This window comes from Dermacentor silvarum, chromosome 1, assembly GCF_013339745.2.
Source record: "Dermacentor silvarum isolate Dsil-2018 chromosome 1, BIME_Dsil_1.4, whole genome shotgun sequence".
Classification (NCBI taxonomy): Eukaryota; Metazoa; Arthropoda; class Arachnida; order Ixodida; family Ixodidae; genus Dermacentor; species Dermacentor silvarum.
The window spans coordinates 149951530-149974289 of record NC_051154.1 but is presented as its reverse complement, the minus strand read 5'-3'; the positions used below and the strand labels follow the sequence as shown (position 1 = coordinate 149974289).

Genomic DNA, 22760 nt, shown 5'->3' with positions numbered 1-22760 from the left:
AATAACTGTAGCTCACAATATCAGATTATGGTATTTAACCGTTGCTAACACGCGCCTTCCTTTTTTTTCTCCCCCCCAAGAAAGCTTCTTTGAAAATTGCCTGCGCGATGCGATCGGACACGATATCAAAACCTCATTCGCGATGTTCGTATGTGTTACCGCATAACGCGGATGTAATGCGACGACGCTGACTAAAAGTACCGTGTGGCAAAGCTGACATTAGGAAACCAGCTGCCGTTGTGCAACACATATTAGACTCTTGCCCATTTTTCTTGTTAAAACATTGGGTGCGAGTTAGATTTCTACTTTGTCTAGGTGCTCTGATGTCATTTCTACGTTAGTTTTATACTTTGGACAAATATAAAGTAGGCAAGCGTTTGATTCGCGAGCGTGTTAGCATTAGGAAAATACTGCCAAGTCAATCAGCGGTGTGCTATGCTGTTTTTTCTGCAGCTTGTTTAATTCTACAAGCCAGATTATTCAATCAATTTTGTTGGTAACGTCAGGGTCGAACTAACGAAAGTCAACTGTATATAGAGGGGTTTGGCAATGATAAAGGCGAAGCTGTTGAATAGGAACAATACTTTATTCTACTAAGGACTGCAGCCGAGAGTACTTTGGCTGGAAAATACCTGTCTCCCTCATGCACAGAATATTTCTCTTCTGAATACAGTAAAATACCACATGAACGAACGTCATTTAAACAAACTATTCAGTTGTACGCACTTTTTTAAATCCCCCACTGAAGCGCTATTGAACCCAATACAAACGCCCTTCAGTTCAATGAAATTCAGTGGAGTCCGCACTTCTGTTCTAGGAACGTATTCAGCGGCACCATCCTCTCTCCCAGGCCATATTGATCACTTCAAGTACAACCTGTACTTTTGTAGCACATTTTTACGATGAGAACTGCGATTCATGATTGAGCGACGAATAATGGGCCCTATTTTAGCTTTGAATGGGATCAGCCAAGGTTCCTTGGATTGGCTAGATACGCTTGTAGCCAGCCGAAGCCATAGCCACAGCTTTAGCCCTACAACCACAATGAAAAGGAATTCGCATGCTGGTTAATCATGAGTGCCAAATGAAAGCGCCCGTCTCTAGATGACAAATGGGATGTTTTGCGTAGGCTGGACTCCAAGCAGCATCAAGTCGTCGTTGCGAAGGCATCTGGGATCCCGGCGTCGTCATTGTCTATGATTAAGAGCCAGCGCCAAGCAATTGCGGCCGCTTCGGAAAGTGCGCAGCTTGGCCCCACGTGCAAACGACTGCACTGGGTATTTCAGAAAAGTTGACGACGCTGTTGCCACATGGCTAAAGGATTTACAATTCAGGAACATTCCGGCTGGGTACAGACAGCCCTTTGACATGTCTCAACCTGAGTGACTCTCAGGTTGAGACATGCGCCAAGCTGACTACGGAAGAGACTGCAGCGAGCGTACTACCTCAGAAAGAAGAAGAGGAAGAAGAATCAACCCTTGAAGTGGAAACACCAAAAATTTCAACTAAAGTACTGATGTGCTTGGAGCAACTGAAGTCCTTTGCTGCCAAGCAGACTGTTGTGCCGGAGAAGGTTCACGAGAGCTTGGACACAGTGACTCAATTCATCACCTCTGCAGTCCTAAATGCACAAGTGCAGCAAAAGGTAACTGCATTTTACAAAACGTGTGAAGTAGTGGAAATCCACTTGCAAATGAACAGAATGAGAAATAAATGGGTTGAAATATAATTTGAATACCCAATGTTTCCTTTAGCTCATGATAACAAGCTACAACATACTTATTTCAGTTGAGTGAACTTTCACTTTAGCAAACTTTTTCCTGAGGTCCCTTGAAGTTTGCTTAAGTGAAGCTTCACTGCATATCTTCGTTACTCATCACACCAGTATCCTAAATAGCACTAAAAAGACGAGGACAGACATAGAAATTTGACAACCCAAGGCGCAACCCACGGTGGGTTGTTATACTTTTGTATGGCCTTGTCTTTCTGGCATTACTTAGGCTCTCGCAGCATCGCTGGAGATCACCAAAGAATGTCACTCTTCGCAATAAACAATAACATCTTTACTTTGCTTAATGCGCAAGTAAGCGCAGCATCTATCCATCCATGTTCGAGCAGGAAAAGCAGTGATGCTGGAGTCAGCCATTGTAACGACATTAAAAATAGATGGTCTTTCCCGAATTATGCATTAAGCAGCCATTCAAAACTTGTTACAAATGGAGCATATAACTGTACTGTTGGAGACTTGACAGCAGACTGAAATTTTTGTGACTGAAAAGTTTTACTGAAATTTTTGTCATGTGCTTGAGAGATGTTTACAAACCAGGAATAAAAATAAACAGCAGTATTTCCCTAGGAACTTTCTATTTCTATTCCATCATCATCATCAGCTCTCTCCCCTTGCTCGCAGGCTCCACACCTCAGAAAGAAAGCTGGATCTGCCCCTGCTTTAAGGTACCCCAATATAATGTGAGACACAAATCTGATGTGCGAATATCCATTAAAAAAAGGAGAGAGAGAGAGAGAGAGAGAGAGAAAAGAGAACAACTTGTATTATAGGCACGAATTTTCCATCCTGCATCAAGTAACAGGGCCAAATTTAGGTTTGGTAGCTGTACTCCAAAAGGGATGGACTGCAAAAATGTCTTGTGTGCTTGATTTAGGCAGACATAAAAGAAACCAAGTTGGCCTAATTAATTCTCTCTACTACTCCATCACCTAAAGTCAAGAGTGCAGCTTTGAAAGAAAAACAATAGCAGTGGTGGAACAACCAAAGCGTTTCTTGCAGCAGCACTTGTAGCAGGGCATTTTGGATATGCAACTGACACAAAAACAATATAATGCAAGTTCTATAACTCTTAAATAATTGTACAAGGCTATTCAGACATAAATACAAAGCAAACTTACATTTAGAAGGAATTATAAAAGTTTAATTAAAGACACCATGTGATGAATGACAACATTATGAAATGCACCATGTGGCAAAGTGGAAGCCCAGGTTTCGTTTTCACAATCATTGCCATAAGACCTTCAGCATGCGTCTTTGTAGCAGACATGGAGCAATTATTGCCAAACTGAGACTTTTGTCGCAGCATGTAGCTAGATGTGCCCTTTGTAGCAGTTAGGAGCAAATGTAGCGGCAACTTCACTGCTGCAATATCTCGTTAACAAACTTAAGCATAAGATATATGTATTAATAAGTGACCATGAATATAACTTTGATAACCTCAAAGACAATTTTATTATTTATGGTGATGAATTTTGTGTTTCATAGCACAAGGGCCAAGTAATTTTATAATCACCATTATAACATGAATTGAGGTTGCATAAACAGTCATGGCATTACATTTAGACATTATTCAACAATGAATTCGCTAGACCTAAGTGTTCAGCTAAACAACGCATGCAAATAGGCCTTCATCGTTTGCTACAAACTGAGAAACCTTACCCAGGCCTGTCCCTGAACGGGGTGGTTTCGGAGGCTTGGATGCAGAGGACCCAGTCTGGCCCCCTCCAGGCCCCAGGGGCCCCCGGGTGACTGCAGCAGTGACTCGTGGGAGCGCGAGCCACGAAGCCGCGGTGTAGGCGCCTCAGCTCGCCGCGCCCGCTCCAGCTTGCTCACGCTCTTTGTGCGCTTCAAGGGGTTCTGCTTCAATGATCGCTTTGAGAAGAAGCTCTGCAAGCAGAAAACACCCCCCCAAAGGAGAGAGGACAGTTACAAGAATGTCTCACTGTACAAAGGCCTCCATTCAAGGCAAGTTCTGGTGTCACTATTGAAACCTTTAACACATCTTCATACAATGAACTATAGATGCAGTTCACATAAAAACCATCCCGTATCATCGAGGCTGACAGTGGTTGCCTAATGAAAAGTGTGCTTACAATGTAAACATGTAAAAAAAAAATGAAAAGGAAAACTTTTAAAGCTCTGAAAAACAGCCACAACCAATTTTTCAATGTCAAACCATTCTGAACACCATTTCATGACAGCTCATTATTTTTTTTTTAAGGTTCACAGCACCTAGCATGTGACTATGGTATTTATTAATAATAGTCCTATTCAATTTTCACACACATAGACAGTCTACACTTAAGATTCTAAATATATGGCAAGCTTTCTACTGGTTATGCATATGGCTGTGATGGGCTTTTCTTAGCACTGCATGTAGCTTCAGAAAGGGCATTGGGAAGGCAAGTGGTAATTTACTTGAACATTAGACACCAGTGCCACCAGGTCACTGCACATATTAAAAAAAGTACACCTTTATCTTATTACCCACCCCCTGATGTAGTGATAATGAACAGTATGCTTCATAAGACATCAATAAACAGAATTATGGTATAGTAAAGTGTGCCATGGTATGACACCAAAATCACTTGTATACCAAAAGAAGCTTGCTGTGTGCAGATGCTGACTGGTACTTAGTCATCTAGAAGAAAAACAGACCCAAAGAAAGGCATCAAAATGAGGCCGAGGAGTGAAACACCACTTTTGTTTATTTCTTGTCATGTCTTCAGCACAGCATCCCATTTTACAAAGAGAGATAAATAATAATAATTAGAAAACAACTTCTTCAGGATTACATTGAAAAGGAAAAACTATTATCTAAATGCAACCCCAGAAACAACATGCTCAACACCAGCGGCTACACTTTGACATGCATTCTGGGCAGACATGCAACACCCATCTAGATGACAGTTTGAAAATCAGAGGAGGGCTTCTCACCACAATTCGTGATGGTGTGGCAGTAGCATCAGGCACCCGCCCCCCCAAGACAGGGGTGCTAGTGGCACTGCCCCCCTGTCGAACCTCGTCACTGCCACGCTCCTGGGCTGCCTCTGCAGAGTCAACCACAGGAGCACACATAAGCCACAGCAGCAATGGACAGAACATACAGCACAGTGCAGCTGCTCACCAAAAAACCCTAAGCCCGATTTTCCTCACAGCCTAAGTGTGGAGCCAAGAATCAAGCTATATTAGACTGCACTTCGTGGATGAGGCCTATGCAGTACACCTCTCAATTCTGGGGTATGAACCGAGGCTACAAAGAAACATTTTTTTTTTTTTTTTCAGGGCTCTCTTATTTCCAAACCGCTGAAAGCAGTTCAATAAGACAGCCCGAAAACAGCGGAAAACTGACATGCTTCCAACGTTTGCAGGCACTAGGAAGGAAATCTGTCAGAAAAAAAAAGAATATATATATAAAGGTGTGCACATATCAGCACGTAAAAAAGAGATACCTCAAGCAAAGGAAATTCTACAACTGCACTTCCCTCCTGGAAGTACAACACGCCTGCGAATGGTGGTGACGGCTGACACAACAGCACCCAATACTTCCATTTTCTATAAGCACATGGTATAAATATTTTTTTCTATGGATGTGCACATTTATATTGACAGTAGGTTTAGAATTTCAACAATAAACAAATACAAACTTCTACAGTAGTGCAAGAGCCGCAAAGAAACTTCAATGCCTCTTCTCAAAAGTATTCAGATTTCATGGGACAACGCTGACATATTAAGAGTTCAAAATTATCTGCAAACATGTACATCGGAATTCAGGGCCTGTATAAACTCTTTCATGATGTTCATGAAGACACAATAGCAGGTCACAGCACTGGTCCAAGACCAATTTTAGAATAGTGACAAGATTATTAATAAAACCAATTGCCCACATTTGCATCTTTATATTACATCATAAATTTTTTTGATACAAACAATATATCCTTATGATTGACATGAATTCAGCATAGTATAAAGGTCCAATAATATGGGTGTCACATGGTGCATCTTCTATCCCGATTGAGCTTGATCGGAATCGAAATTCTCGACCGTCATTGGCTTCTTTACACAAGCTGAGGAAGGAAGCCAATCGCTGTCTAGATATTCGATCCCGAGCTGGATCAATGGTGATCGAAAATGCCCCGTGTGACACCTGCATAAGTTTCAACCTACACAACAGTTCTTGTTTTCCCGAGTCTACAAGTATTGCCCATGGTACTTAGGCAAAATATTCTCATGCTTTCTTTAGCTGGATACAAAGTAAAGCTTGTTAACCAGTTTATATAAGATCACAAAATGAAACACTAGACAACAGCAGAGGTTACAAAAACAAACTATTCAGCCCTCTTTAGCAGTCCATGAGGAGCGACACAATAACATCGTTTAGCGTTAATAGGTAGCTGCCAGTACTTATCAACATTTACTTGAAAGCTGCTCTCAAGACAAAGGTCATGTTCAATGATGTCCCTATAGATGCTTAGTATGGCTATTCCATACTAGTTAGAAGGGCTTTGCAAAACATGACCAGAAGAAAAGCTGCCAGAGAAAATGGAATAACAGTCGATTTAATCAAATATGGAGGAGGTATCATGCTTGAAAAACTTGCAGCCCTTTATAGGCAATGGCTCACGACTTCAAGTGTACCAGAAATCTGGAAGAATGCCAACATTATACTAATCCATAAGAAGGGAGACGTTAAAGAATTGAAGAATTATAGACCCATTAGCTTGCTTTCAGTATTGTATAAAACATTCACCAAGATAATTTCCAATCGAATCAAGGCAACACTTGACCTCAGTCAACCAAGAGAACAGGCTGGCTTCAGAAAGGGGTATTCTACGATGGATCATATCCATGTCATCAATCAGGTAATCGAGAAATCTGCAGAGTACAATCAACCTCTCTATATGGCTTTCATAGAGTATGAAATAGCATTTGATTCAGTTCAGATACCAGCAGTCATAGAGGCATTGCGTAATCAAGGAGCACAGGAGGCATATGTGAATATCTTGGCAATTATCTACAAAGATTCCACAGCTACCTTGGTTCTCCACAAAAAAAGTAGAAAGTTACCCATCAAGAAAGGGGTCAGGCAAGGAGACACAATCTCTCCAATGCTATTCACTGCATGCTTAGAAGTATTCAAGCTCTTAGACTGAGAAGGCTTAGGAGTGAAGATCAACAGCGAATATCTTGGCAACCTTGTTTGCAGATGACATAGTCCTATTCAGCAACAATGGAGATGAACCTTAACCGAGAAAGTGTAAGAGTGGGGTTGAATATTATTTTGCAGAAGACAAAGGTAATGTTCAATAGCCTGGCAAAGAAACAAGAATTCAGCATAGTCAGTCAGCTTCTAGAGTCTGTAAAGGAGTACATTTATCTAGGTCAATTACTCACAGGGGACCCTGATCATGAGAAATTTACAGAAGAATAAAATTGAGTTGGAGTGCATATGGCAGGCATTGCCAAATCCTGACTGGGTGCTGCTTACCACTGTCGTTGAAAAGAAAAGTGTACAATCATTGCATTCTACCGGTGCTAACATATGGGGCAGAAACTTGGAGGTTAACAAAGAAGCTCAAGAACAAGTTAAGGAACACACAAAGAGCGATGGAACGAAAAATATTAGGCCTAACATTAAGAGACAGGAAGAGAGCGGTGTGGATCAGAGGGCTAATGGGGATAGCCAATATTTTAATTGACATTAAGAGAAAAAAATGGAGCTGGGCAGGCCATGTAATGCATAGGATGGATAACCCGTGGACCACTGAGTTACAGAATGGATACCAAGAGAAGGGAAGCGCAGTTGAGAATGGCAGAAAACTAGGTGGGGTGATGAAGTTAAAAAATTTGCAGGCGCAAGACAGCAGTAATTGGAGATCGCAGGGAGAGGTCTTCGTCCTGCAGTGGACATAAATATAAGCTGACAATGATGGCTATTCCACTGCACCATAACTGCAATGAGTTTTCTGAGAAACCTTAGACGAGTGTACAGCCATGAGAAGCATCAGGCTAAATGAATTTTCAGTGCAGCCCTTTGCCAGATAAAAAAAATTTTAAAAACGTGTTTTTCTTAAACATTCATAAGTGGTGCAGAACAATTTTTCCCACATTGTAAGGTTTACCTAGTCAACAATTGGAACGGGTTAAAAATTGGGTTGCACCTATACGTCAAAGGCAACCCTTTCATCATATAAAGTAGTTTAATTTTGCTACATAACCGTACATTAATGCATGCACAGTGAAACATTGCCTGACATGACATTAGCAACAGTTGGCAAACAGTTCTCGACGCCTCCCAACGATATTGGGTTGCGCACATTAAAACAACGTTCGCGAAACTTGTCAGCAGGCGTGAAATAAAACAGCGATGCGAAAATAAGAGAAATTCCACATGCAAAAGACTGCAAACAGAACTCTGGCTTAAGTAAACAGAATTCGATGACTGCGCCCGAAACACTTTATGCAGTGCTGCATATTACATTGAATGTCAGACAGCAAACCAAGCCAACAAAAGTTGATAATCCATGATGCACTCACGCATTCATCTAGTGCGAACAGAAACGACGGCGATGATTTGTACACGTCTTGTCCGGTAACTAACTGCAGATGCTAGAGCTGTCGCGAGCTCAGCGAAGTCGGGCGCAAAGACCTTGCTACGTCCATCAGAAGTAACTTTACGCCGCAGCGACAAGCTCAAATGCCTGCGTGATGAAGACCACTTGGCGCGATGAGAGGGTAGCCGAGACGAAACCATCCAGTGGTTGCGAGATAGAATTCTGAGGGTGCGTTTCTGTTCAACTGAACCGTCACACAACAGTCTCTACGCGACGATCGCACGTAAAGCGCACAATCATTGAAGTTTTCTACATCCCACTACGACGTCCCGAAGAAGCGTTGGCAATGCGTTGGCTCCGAAGGCGGGATGTCAGCAGTGTAGGCGGCGGCGTCTATATTCGGTTTGAGGAAAGAAGCAAGAGAAAACGGCGCAGCGAGACCGACCGAGCGCGTCGGTCGAGGGAGGTCATGAGCGAGCGAGCGCGCTTCGTTGGCTTTGTCGCGCAATCTCATCGTGCTCGCGATCGTGGCGAAGGGGAAACAAACAAAAGAACAAACAGAAAACGCCAACCGACACTCGCTTGTGTTATCCGCTGGTAGTCTACGTAACGCGGCGTCATAACAATCGGTCAGCTTTCGCCCACTCGCTAATTTGGCCCACGCAGCGATGTCACAACATAAGGAGCGAGCGCTGCTTTTGTTCACGTGCGAACTGTGCAAACCGACAGACGCAACGCGAGCGTTGGCAGACGACGAGCGGAAGTGAGCTGCTACGCCTCTAACAAAACCGCCTTGGGGTTACGCTTTCACCTTGTTCAGGAGAGGCAAGGCAGTCGAGCGCCATCAACGGAGTGGTTATTCGGGGATCCCGTTTACACTCCCAGTGCCCTAGAGCGAAAACCAGCTGCGGCTGCTGACGAGACGGTCCGGGCGACCTCCATCTACTTTCCAATGCTAGACGCCGCCATCTTTGCTGAGAGGAGAGAAGGAACAGGGCATGGGAAAGGGGTGCGCCTGATTGCATGCCCTACTTTTTGTTTTGCAACTTTTTGTCCGCTTCGTTTCTTATTTCCTACAAGCAAAGTTTCATGACAGCTACGAACGCGGCAGCCCGCTGCAACTTTCAACGCCACCGTTTGCGGGAAATGTGGCGCGGCACTAAGATAACGGCATTCAGTGAAAAGACGATAAGTGCCAACATGAGAAGCAGCGCTTGTACCAAAATTGCCGACCGGCCCGGCAATATGTGATGGCGCTTCTAGGTGTCTGACACCAGTTATAGCTTCGGAAGCATGCAGTGAGCAAAATATACCTGGCAGAAAGCCACAACATTTACAGGTGAAAGCCATTTCAGTTATGAGAATCAAACAGGGTGGTACTACTGTGCATAAAATGCCAAGTGGCAGCGTGCTTTACATTGCTGATTACACTTAATCACGGTGGTAGCACAATTCAGTAAGCCACTGCAGCAGTACAGAACCTTACACATACACAGCACAATGAAGCTCACTTATATAACAGTGGAAATCTCATGTAGTGTATGTAGCATCAAGCACAGAAGTGTAGCACCAAGCAAGAAGTAACTTTGCACACGTCAAGTCAAAGCACCTGCTGCTTGTGTAAGCCCTCTGCAAGTGTGAATTAGGAAAACACAAGATCAATGGAGTTAATAAGTGAATGCAGCCAAAAGCTACCCATTGACAACTAGGAAAGCCTAAGCAGCAGCATTTTTTCAGTGCATGCATCCGCGTGTGTGTTGTGTTCAGTGAAAATGAGTTTCACAACTTTGCAGTAATTTTGGCTCTAATGCCCACCGACTGAAACTGCTGGCCATCAAAGGCAAGATTACTGCAAAATTACATACACCTAAGCTTTGAACAATATAACAGCATGAAAAACTGGGATGGCGATAGACATAAGAAGTGTGTACACACACAAGTTGCTGACTTTCAACCGATCATTTGTTTGTGTCACTGTGCCTTTTTGTAGCTAACAGCAAAGTGCATGCTCATCACAATGCACATGGGAGCAACACAGAAAGAAAAAAAAAAGCCTCCATTTTACCCTGTGAAAGTGGATGTACAGTAAAGCTGGTGCGGACGTTAGACAAGTACCACCACTACAAGCAACGTACATCACGCGCGCATGCATGTGTGCGGTAAGTGCAGCCTCATCCTCATTCTTCTAGGCCGCCTGCCAAGCGCAAGTGCCTTATTGAACTAAATTAATGTTTAAAAGTAAATTGCGTCTGAAAATTTGTAAAGTATGACTTAAACACAAGCTGCAGACATGATAGCTTTGGATAGACGAGAAAACATAAATCTGTTGCAAAGCCCTTTTTCAGCTGCTGTTTGAGGTCTGTCTGAGTAGCCGCGGCTCCTAGGTGGCAGTACCGTTAGCACAGCACACATACTTATTCTTGTAGGCCCTCGGCCTAGTGCAAGTGTGTTATTGAACTAACTGAATTTCTCTAAGTAAAATGCACCAGAAAATTCGTAAAATACGACTTAAACACAATCTACAGACATGACAGCATCGGATTGTAATTCAAATATATGAGAAAACCTAATTCTGTTACGTGGAAACTCAAACACAAACCCTTTTTCCAGCTGCCATTTTTTGGGTGAGCACGCCACGAAAAATCCCGATCAACTAGAGGCTAACAGCTTCGCTGTAAAACACTTGGCCTCACACAGCTATCGTAGTTCCAGCAACACGATTTCGCAATCGATGAGGGCAACGGATGACCGGCTGAGGTATCTTTCCTCATTAATTTTTTATAAAGAGCACCTCCATAATATCACAGGCCTCGGGGCCACTACGCTGGTATAATGCTTGCAACTATAGCGGGCACATACAGCTCCGGCAGTGCGTTGCCAAATGCAAGTGCATTATTGTATTGCTGTTCACTGATGCACTTGTTCAGACACCTCTCAATCTGCCCGATACAGATATCATCAGAAAAAGGGAATATCATATACGACGGCGCATGTGCACGGTACAAACACGGTGGTAGGCTTTCTTGTGCAATGCCCTCGGGACGCCATCTGCACGAATATGCCTTTCGACTTCTGCACTAATGCGGCCAAACTTATTCTGTGCTGAAAGAACCAAGTCACCTCACCACAACATTCTTGGCTGTGCTGTCTGCTGGAATGTTCCACTTTCAATCGCTTCAACAGCTTCTCGGAACTTGCACGTATTAGCCACTTCAGATAGCTGGCTTCCTTAGGTCTTCGCAGACTACCACTTTGGATTCCACATGTAAGAAGAAGGCAGTGGCGCCGTATGTTCATGGCCTCTCACATTGTTTTAAGGTTGTGGCAAGGTACAAAAGGAACTTGGTTTTTTCAGCATGGAATAAGTTGGGCCGCACTTGTGCAGAAGTCAAAAGGTGAATTCACATAGGTGTCACCTCATGAGGTCATTGCACAACGAACATGCCACCGTGTTTGCACCACTGTATACAAAAGCCCCTTCTCCTGCAGTCACATCTACATTTTGTAGGCTGGGAGGTATCTGAAAAAGAACCTCAGTGAACAAACATACAATAGTAAGGCAGCAGTGCACTCGCATTTACCAGTGCACTGCCGGAACTGCATATGCCAGCCACAGTAAAAGTAGCTGCAAGTGTTTTTACTAGCACCGTTAACCAATGGTGCGTGAGATTATGGAGGCATTCTTCATTAAAAAGAATGAGGAAAAATGCGTCATCTAGCTGTACATTGCCCTCACTGACTGTGAAATGGCACTGCTGGAAATATGATAGCTGTGTGAGGTGAAGGGTTTTTGCTTTCGTGGTTTTCCTTTCTCGCCCCCCCCCCCCCCCCCCTATTTGCTATGCAGTAGCACGTTAGCAATAAAAAGGGACAGTGACAAAAATAAATTGCAAGTTTAAAGTCAGTGCCTTGTTCCTGCCATTCTTGTGTCTATCTTCATCCGAGTTTGTTATAGTGTTAACACTGAATAACATAAGAGTAGGATGGGAAAAAGTATGAGAGAATATGCCAGCGGTGGAGCCATATTCACAACCTCAGTATGAGGTGCTTTACTAATAAGCTATGCCTGTGGCAGTCCTCCCTTCTATTTTTACAGTTATGTACAAGTATGGAACCTAATATTCGATAGTTGAATGGTGCCAATCCTGACCCCTCCTGGCCACAGTGACAGATGCGTAATACCCTATGAAGGGCCTTGGTGTCCCGAAGTTGCCCAGCAGAGTATAAGGGTCGTTGCATTGTAGGGCTTCGAATTTATTTTTCACCGCTTGGTGTGTCTCACATAAAAAAATCTAAGCACACAGGAGTTCTTTGCATCCTAGCCCCAATGGAAAGCATTTGCTGTGGCCAGGCATTGAACCTGCAAACTTGTGCTCATCAGCAGAACACCACTGATCCACTATGGCAGGTGGAATGCCCTAGCTAACAAATAAGTGCTTTGTATGACAAGGGAAGTTTGGGCACTGCAAACAGACAAGTGTGGAGCGTGACTCACGCAATGACAATTATACCTGCAAACTATTACAGTGATGTAAGCCACAAGAATAGCTGGGAATTCAAACAAATGCCTGAGTGTCCCCCTTTTCAAAGGAGCCGCTCTCCCTTCCAGCAAAATGACGTTGCCCGCATGATTCCTGAAACGCACAAATAGCCTGCAGACACCATGTATAACTCCATCGAATACTATTAGGCATTATGGCCATGATCAGTGCTAAAACGTTATTACAGACTTCTTTTTTTTTACCGATTACGCCCAGAACATCAACCCTCGCCAAACAAAAGGTCCTTTTATGGTATGGAATTCTTTCCTATAGCAGTTGTGCACTAGATCAGCCTGTATACCAGTGAGACTCTGCAAGACAGACTGCGCTTCTTCGCCTGTGAATGTGCACGTTGCAACACAAGGGATGCATCTGATTTTTTTCAGTGACTACTCAGCCTGTCACGAATATGTCCAACACTTCAAAGAGGAGCTGCTGTTTAGCACCTCTGATGTGGTGTACCCTCAGGGAACTATGGGGGAGACAAAAGTAGTGGCATGTCCGCTGAATAATACTTTGGACAACACTGGGCTGAATCCCATTGTAGTATGTGCGCTACAGGCTGCAATGAAAGTCCAGGCAAGGCAAACACCAGCCAATATCCATCAGGTTAGAACTGCCTGTGTATTCATACTACGACTACTACTGCCACCACATTTTAATGATACAAATGGTAACCAGTTTATACAGAAACCTGAGCTATTGTAAATATACACACTCTGAAATTATGAGGTTTCACATGCCAAAACTACAATCTGATTATGAGGCACGCCGTAGTGGGTGACTGCGGAATAATTTGGACCACCTAGGGTTCTTTAACGTGCACCCAAATCATGTCGATTTAGTCGATTTTAGATTTTTTTAAAATCAACATTTTAGTCGATTTAAACAAGAAAGCCAAGCGAACTATTCCCTTGTTCAGTAGTAAAAGTGAGCTTTTAGTGGATAGCAAACCCATGGCAAGGTTAACAGGAAAGAATGAAAAGAGGCCAAAGGGGGAGAGAAAATATGCGTTAGCAGACAAAAAAAGGTGATCAGTTACAAAGAAGCAAATGTTCACTGTAGTTGGAAGGAGCTTAATAGCCTTGAAAGCTTGTTACTTGTTATTGAAGCACAGTGCTTTATCAGCCAAGGTCACATAAATGTTGGCCGACAGACAGGACACTTAGATGAGGCATCTCATGTGTCTCAATTATCTTGTGCTTGAGTTTGTCCTTTTGCAAATGACACGGATGCCTTCAAACTTCAGGTTGCACCCACACTTGCTATAGTGGAGAGCTAGGTGTTCAGGCACTACATTGCCAAGTTCACAATAAGCAGGCGTGCATGGCTTATGTATTTTTTGCTTCAAAAATAAACCTCACACTTGCAAGTCAGCACTGTGTATGCTTGTCTATTCATGTATTGTGTCTTCTCACACTGTTTAATCATGCAACATCACTAATTAGCCTAACAAGCTACTATTTTATAATATTTTAAAGATTGCACATGGAGTATTTACTCAAATGTAGTGCATATCTTCTTTTTAAATAACAGAAATTGGCATTTCAGTTATTTGGGCCTCCCGAAACGCCAGCTTCCAGAGGCCCAGACCTGTCCTAGCAGTATAATAATGTCGTCTCAATGTTTCCACTTTACTCATGGGTTTAGCCAGAATTTCGATTTTGGGGGGGGGTGTTATCAGAACGCGGGAGGGGGGAGGTTCAAGGGGCTAGCGCTCTTTTTACCACGTTGTTTCAATTAATTAAGGCTGAACGCTTTTTTTTCAACAAATGGTGACAGAAAAGCTGCTAATTAGCAGAAGTACACTAATTAACCTTTTGAGCAAGCATGTTAAACCACATGTTACAAGAGAGTTCATCCTTGCTGGTGCATATCGAACTGATGTTGCTGCGCAAAAAATACTACAACGAAGGTGGAGACAGGTGGGCATGGACAGGCGGGCACGAACGAACGCTGTATGACCCTTTTCGTGGCAATCCTGTGGGCACTGCCATGTTTGATCCCGTGATGACGCGTCTATTGCTTGCCTGAACTGCCTCCGTTGCCTCCATGTTTACAATGGCGCTGTGCGGCCTAGCAAACTTCTGTTTCGGGAGATATCGTAAACGGTGACTGGGTGGACGACATTAAGCTTTTGGCACAGCTTCAGAGAACATGCAAAAGTGCTTTCGGACTTGATGAAGCTACGTCCAAACGGCACTAGTAGCGTATATGGTGCTTGCTTAAAAGCGGGTCTAAATATGTATTCCAAGCTATCCGAACTTTCCACTCATGAATTAAATCAGGATTAGCATGTTTTGATCTTTGTTCTTTCTCTGGCTAATATTTTGAAGCAGCGGCTTGTCATGATTTTCGACTCAGAAAAGTTCCTCGGTGCAGTTCGTATCTGATTTTTCTCTAGAACAAACTGCTCTGCGAAAAGGGTCAATAGAAGGCCAAAATGTGTGCCTCATTTTGCATGATTATAAATTCAATACTATATTTAAACACCCATGGCATTCTGTCACCACGTTTGAAAATTCCAAGAACATAGGAGACAGTGTTTAGAGTTTTCATTTGATTGCACAGAGTTTATTCTTTTTTTTTTCTATGCAGAACAAAGTGAAGCATGTTCTTAATCTACAAGTCTTGATAGAACAAAGTGCAGACATTTTCAAAACTAAGTAAAATATCATTTTGCACGATAAAAAAAAAATCTAAGCACAATAGACAAGGAGCAGCCATATACCTTAAAAACAAAACAATTAAAATATAACAACTAAGAACAAAAAGTATATATACGCATCACGTCCACTACAATCCGGTACATACAATATCCACCGTGGCTGCCACATTCACGAAATAATAAGTTAAAGAAAAAAACTGCGACTACACATACTATACAGTTGCACCGTGTCACCTCTCGCGTATCTACAATACCTGACATGGTTTCTTGGCCCACATCATGTTCGCTTGGTCCACAAACTGCAAATATTTTTCCTTTTATTTGTCTGTTGCGTTCCTAATATTGGGGATATTTGGAGCTTCTATAGATAGATTTAGTTGTGTTGATAGTGGCTAATAGAGGCAGTTCCAGTGCGACGCAGCGTGTACAGCCGAACATAGGTACACCCGTGACGACAGTGAAATGCCTCTAGATGTCCATTAACCATGGTTATAGTATGGCGCACAACTCTGAACGCTGGCAGTTGCATAGATGAAAACACACGAATGTGTCTTGTGTTTACCGCAACGTCAAGGTTTCTCCGCTCCCTGCAGGTCGCAGTGTAGCACTGTCTGCGGTCTGTGCGCTGAACATCAAAATTGAGCCTCAAAATTAGGGCCACATAGCGTCTAGCTATGCAAAGAGTAACGATTTCATAAAGCGATTACCACAGTGCATGGGATCAGCGTAGTGTAAGAGGGGAGGTGGCGGGGGTTGGTCTGGAATAATTTTTTTGGGGGGTAGGGTGTCGGGATCCTCCTGGGGGGGTGTTAGGGGGGGGGGGGGGTTGCATAAATCCCTGACTTTACTTAGGCTTAAAGCAAGCTTGAATACAGAGGCAAGCTGCTTTGCAAGTTTTACAAGTAAATTACGTTTTTTTTTTTTTTGTAATTTCGAGGGGGAGGGGAGGGGTTTTTGGTGCAGATCTGCATTCTCTAGTGTACAAGCTTGTACTCTCCTTATCTCCTTGTGTGCACCATTCCATCCTGTAATCTCAAGGGCTAATTTAGTTTGCCATGAAACAATATGAAAAAAAAAAAAAGACTAAGTTTGCTAAGGGCGGTCACAACTACTATCCTTTGTGGCAGCAGTAGTGCAGTGAAGCTTGCCATGGGCTCAGTCTACTTATACGAAACTGCAATGCATAATTGGTTCAGTTCCATCCCCAATACTGATGAAACTAAACATGAAAACAATGCTATGTCATCAGCATTGAGCTTGCAGCATGCAGCATTTTCTGCACATATGAATTACAGTATTTATTCGAATATAAGGCGAGTTTTTTTCCCAATATCCTTAACCTCAAGATCACCCCCCGCCTTGTACACGAATTTTGCCTGTAGATGTAGCTTCACAGCATTGCAAATTTCTCCTTACTGTGGCTTTACGGAAGCACACGCCACTATGCTGTGAAGCCACACCAAAAGGCAGAATTTGCAGATAACTCGCACTCCACGTGGTGAAGTTTCCTTCCCCCCCTATTTAAAGGTCGCCATTTTGCGTTCTGGCTGTGTTAGTAATTCAGCATTTCAGGCAATCCCTGCGGAGTCTGAATAATCCATCGGCTACTCTATGTCGCCTTATATTAGTGTGCCTACTTAAGTTTTTATTCTTGGGTCCCCGAAATGCACCCTCCCCTTATAATCATGACCGCCTTATAATTGAATAAATCCGGTATCTGATTGTTCATGCAATGCAGTTGCTCTATGCCACTCGCACATACATTGAGTGCAGGCATAGCACCGCTGTGGTTACTGCCGCTTATTGTTCCTTGCTCCCCACAAAAAGCATGCTGACAAAAAGAAAAGTGCCTTATCAATAAAAATAGCTTATTCTCTGCTTAGAAATGCCACAAGTGGTCATTATTCAGGCAGCAGCTAAAGATAATTATCAATCTCTCTCAGCCACACCACACTTGTTAACAAAGTGTGGTGCACGAGGCTCCGGCCGCTGATTTAGTAAGAGAGTTCCAATGATCATACCATATATTTTCATCCTCCTAGAAGCTGCCACTGTTAGAAAAATATACATTCTTGTGTGAAAAATTTCACCTGACCATTGCTAATGCATGCATTTTGTGAGCAGAATGCGCTACGTTTAAAGGGACTGACAACCAATCTTGCTGGTACTTATTTTTTTAGTGCAATGGAATGCTTACTGGTCAGAGTGTCGAATCATGCAGTGGTAACACAGAAAACGCCGTGGAACATTTCTTTATCAGAATTTTTTTATCTGCAGTGAGGATGTAGTCGTTCACTGGAAGCATACTGGAAACGGTGATAGGTGAGTGCGATAGCGATTATGCGATGGCATAGGTGGGAGGCAGACGACAAGTGCGGTCGTCTACTCTAACTCTCTATGAGGGTGGCTTCCGTATGTCCCTCTACAGCATATTGCTGATGTAGTGGTTCCTAAAGCGAACGAAAGTGCCATCGAATTCTTTGTTTAGGGAGTTGGTTATTCCCCGGTGCTCTCACCTTGAAAGCGCTTCATTGGCGACAGCATTGCCAGTAATACCAACATGCGAAAGTATTCAATGAAACTTTATCTTGACCCCTTTTTTTGGAGGCACACCACAAGATAGCTGCTGAAGTGCCTACTTCGAGTCCGAGAGTATGACAGCTTTCTGTGCGGATCTGTTCTTCTGTTTGTGAAGAGCAGCAGCAATAGAGATGCTCTCTGGTATCATCTAAGAGGCTAGGCTGTCCAAACAGTCAGACCACAAAGTACCAAAAGACAGTATCCAATATGCAGCAGCGCAACTATCAGAATCCATGCTGATCGATCCGTCCATGTAGACATGGAGGTGGTCAGTATAATTTGCATGCAAGTGCTTAAGCACTAGACTGTGGGCCTCGGAAGAAGGCGTCAAACTTATGGACTGCAACCAAGAAATATTAAAATTGGAAATGACGTCCTCAAGCATCTAGGTTGGATCCGTTGGTCACTTTTGTTACAGACTCTTGAGATTGAGGACTCCTGGAGTATTTAGTGCAGCATATAAATGGGATCAATGCCTGGTGCTTAGTCTTCTGAGAAGGGCTTTTCCAGGGAAAGACTCACCCAGCCGGAGAAGTTGGGTCAGCAGCGCTTGGGAGGCCAGGAGACGTAGTGGTATATTAGGCCTCGTATCTAACTTTCTTGTTTGAGGCTGCCTGAGAAAGCGCCCAGTGACAAGTGGAGACCTTTCCTATGTATAATCTCTAGGCGTTCATACTGAGTCTCTAATGGGCATGTCAGCGGCAGCTGGTAAAGTATCTGGCTGGTCACTAGAGTGCAGTGTAGTTTGAGCATCGAGCTTGGGTGGTTGCCCCAGTGCATGCCGGCAATTCAATTCACGTGAAGCTTCTGCAGTGATGTTTCTGATGCATAGTCTACAGCTTGTCGCCATAAGAGCCTGTTGTCCAGGATGACGCCCAGGAAGCAGACACTGGAAGCGTGTCGGATTGAATGACCTCCCAAGTTCAGCGGCAGCCACATAGCCTTCCGTCTTCGGGTTATCCCGAAAGTTCAAGGTTGCATGTTACAATAATGGAACTTGCGCTTCGTTCTTTCCTGACCATGAAAATCAGGTGTGCATTAATATTATGGGCATTTCTTGGCATACTCTGTGTATAAAACAAAAAATATGTTCATTATTCTTAGAATTCCATACCTAAATATCTTTTCCACGTGTTACAAGTGCAGAACAGATTTTTCAGGTCTGTTTTAACTGTTTGGGCACTGCCACAATGCTATCATTAGCCCTGAAAGGTCTGCACATGACAGCAACCGAAATTTCAGATAGCAAACAGTATTGTTTGACTTTTGAAACTTGGTTTGAGGGTAGTACAGTCGAACTTTGATATAATGACCATGGACATAACACAGTCATTATAAAGCTTTTCTGGCTAATATCAGCTTACAACAAATATATGCTTATAATAAGTATCAGATACTATAACAAAGGTATTTTCGTGTCAGATGCAACTTTGCTATAATGAGGTTCGACTGTATTGTGAACAAAGTTTACACAATATATTACCTCCCATCTATACCTTTATATAGCTGGTGATACAATATTTAATGGCTCCCAGCCACAGCGGCCACATTTCGATGGGGGCAAAATGCGAAAACACCCTTGTACTTAGCTTTAGGTGCACATTAAAGAACCTCAGGTGGTCCAAATTATTCCGGATTCCCCCACTACGGTGTGCCTCATAATCAGATTGTGGTTTTGGCACGTAAAACCCAATAATTTAACTTTAAAAAAATATTTAATGGCTTTCTGAGTGCTATGTGCCTTTGCAAAAGTAGTGGACAACACTTGGTTCACTGAACAGCAATTGCAGCATTCAATGGTAAGAACCAGCTTACATTTTATTTTTACTGGATAAACCAGTGTGTGGTCTATACAGTGTTAAACAGCAGTGGGAGAACACAGATGGTAAAGCAATCAAGCAAAGGTCTCTTGAAAGGGTTCAGGTCTAGATCTGGAGCTACAGAAAACTTTGACCATTTTTTTTACATAGGTTATTATTTATTAATCAACACAGTGCAGGTGGCATGAGTCTTGTTGCCAAAACATACAAACATTTGTGAAAAACCACAATGCATTCAAATAGTATGCAGAGTCAAACAAAAACGTTTTGGCATATAAAAAAATTGGGGCAGCTTCACACTAGTGGCGCGAAGACTGGGCACACAGCGAAGCTGGCGGCCCCACTTAGCTTATTCTTGGTTCGGCTAAGTTTCTGCGTGGTTATGTTTCGAGACTCGGCTAAGTTTCTGCATGGTCATGCTTCGAGACTTGGCCAAGTTATGCGTGGTTTTGGGAATCGTCGGTAGCCCCCCAAAGAGCAATGAACACTCGGTCAGTAAAGTATGTACAGTGTGGCCCGGATCGTTTTGGCGACGCTTCTGGTTGCTCAAACGGGTTTGCTCCCTATCACGGGGCTTGAACCTCTGGATCTTCTGCCATTCGCTGTCGTATCGCCGCTTCGCCGGCGTGATACTCTGGATCGACCCGAAGTCATCTCATCCGCTCTCGAGTAGCGGCGCGCTGGCTTTCGTGCCGCGCTTCCTTTTCCTCGGGAGTGACGATCTTCTTCGGTCACCCCATTCCCCTCCGCAGCGATGTCGATGAGGCGGCGATGAGGAAGCCATGTATACATACCCCGCGGTCCCTGACGTCAAGGCTTAGCTCAGCCTCTGCACAACTGTGTCGACCAATCCGCATGACGTGGTGACGTCATGGCTAGGCAGGCGAAGCGGCGCGCGGGCACGGCGTGGTGTCGTCATGGTTAGGCAGGTAAAGCAATGCGGCGCGCGCGATGACATCATGGCTCAGCTCCACAGCTGTTGCAAGGCTCGGCGCAGCTGGTGCGAGGCGTTGCTAGGCGACGCATGTGACGCAATCGTTCGGCAAGGTTTTTCGGCGTATACCTAATGGCGCAACCACCAGCTTAAACAGCTTCGCTGTTAATAAAATAGAATATGCTGACTGCTCTGTTCTATCATGTCAGCACAGCAGTAAAACCTCGCTGATACGTTCCTCCTAGTTACGTCTTTTTCTGCTTTTACGCTTCAAAGTGCTGGTCCCGTTTAGTTCCCACGGGGTCATGTGTTTTGGTTTTCCGTTTGTTATGTTTCCCTTACCGGTTGTTACGTCCAAAAACTGCGACAGTGCGCCACCATTGCAACATCCATCCATCGACAGTGCTTACACTGACTACCACATGTCGTAACCTTCGATATTTTGCGCAGTTACTTCGTTATACATAGCTGCACAAAAGCTGAAAAATAGCTTCAAGTGCTTGAAGAGAAGCTTTTATTATCAAACATATGATGCAAGCACTAGATGGAAACCACAACCTTGATAGAGCGTGATTCACAGCTATGACCGCTCCATAAAAAGCGTTTAATGTTCAATCTAGCCGCCAAGCAGTGATCGCTTTATTTGGTGGGTTTCCAATAGTTTGTGGGCTTTCCATTCAACTTCAAAGTTTTGTGTGAGAACAGCTTTCTGCCACATCTGTAGTTCTGCTACAAGGGTTATCGAATGTTTTGCTTTCCCGGCTCATGAGTTCTTTTTCCGTGGTCCCATAAGAAGCATAACAACAAGGCTCTATGGTATTCGGTGAAAATTACCAACAATCATGTGTGAGTTTGCACGCATGCATACTTAGCAGCTAACTAGGCACAGCTTCACAGTGGCAAGAGCTTGCATGTTTTATGTCCCATCATAAATCTTATGACTATCTTCATGCAACTGATATACGGCTAGTACTAACATGCTGGTGACAGTGAAGCCAACAAAACTGAAACATGCTGGTGATGCTGTCCAAAATATACTGTTAGGTCTAACTTTCACAAATTCATGCACATTTTTTTTTCTTTTCATTCTGAGATTTTATATGCTGAAACCACGATCTGGTTATGTGGCATGCCGTAGCGGGGGACTCCGGATTAATTTTAACCACCTGGGGTTCTTTGAAGGGGCTCTTAACCACTTTTTATTGAAGTGGAGAACGGCATTTGAAGTGAAAATAGGCTATCCACAGAAATACTTTGCCGCAAAAAGTACTTCAATGCGTTCAGCAGAAACAGAGTTATTGGCAATCAAACAGGGCCTCCGCTGTGCTCCCGTTCCTTCTTCAATGCCTTGCACTGCGAAAGCTATGGCAGAGTGGGGCATGGCCGCCTTCTAAATTGCACCGTGGCGCGCAGTTCAAACTTCATTCTGGATGTTAACGTAGACACCATGACTTCCGATTTTGGTGCCTATGAAGCGCTAAAAGTAAGCCAAATGTGGTTGTCCTTAGCGAGCTGCAGTGCGCTTAGCCAGTGGACTCGTGGCGGCAGCAATATTTATGCTGCATAGTCCACCACAGCGACCAATAGCAGCTGCGTATGGGAATAAGCTTTATTACGAAATAAAGCATCCAGAAGAGAGTGAGGAGCAGGCTTCTGTTTGAAAAGAGAGCGTTTGAGAGAAAGGTGACTTCGCGCTCTGGCTTGCAAGCTCCACGCACCGCGTACGACAGCAGAACTTGGCTGAGATGTTCACAGCAGCATATGCTACCCGCAAATTAAGTTATTTCACCAAGCCTGAGGGGCGTTTCAGGTCCCCTTTAACGTGCACCCAATGCACAGTACACGAGCATATTTGCATCTGCCCCCATAAGAAT

General features: G+C 43.6%; 2 protein-coding genes across 7 annotated transcripts in view; one reads left to right on the top strand and one right to left on the bottom strand.

Moving 5' to 3' along the window:
• The window catches only part of LOC119436225 (ras GTPase-activating protein raskol-like), a 379883-nt gene that overhangs the window by 328422 nt on the left and 28701 nt on the right, over window positions 1-22760 (bottom strand). For 4 of the 6 annotated variants that reach the window (XR_007463548.1, XR_007463546.1, XM_037703015.2 and 1 more), the window contains 2 exons: window positions 4727-4839; window positions 3449-3676 (listed from right to left, as the gene is read on the bottom strand). Coding sequence is in view for 4 of the 6 variants with exons in the window: in XM_037703015.2 (XP_037558943.1) it covers window positions 3449-3676; window positions 4727-4839 (341 nt within the window). In the remaining 2 variants the exon portion in view is untranslated. Of the gene's footprint in view, window positions 1-3448; window positions 3677-4726; window positions 4840-8326; window positions 9117-9154; window positions 9340-22760 lie in introns of those variants that run through there. The other 2 variants (XM_037703017.2, XM_037703018.2) reach the window with 2 other exon arrangements.
• The window catches only part of LOC119436231 (prolyl 4-hydroxylase subunit alpha-1), a 404330-nt gene that overhangs the window by 371809 nt on the left and 9761 nt on the right, over window positions 1-22760 (top strand). The window lies entirely within an intron of this gene.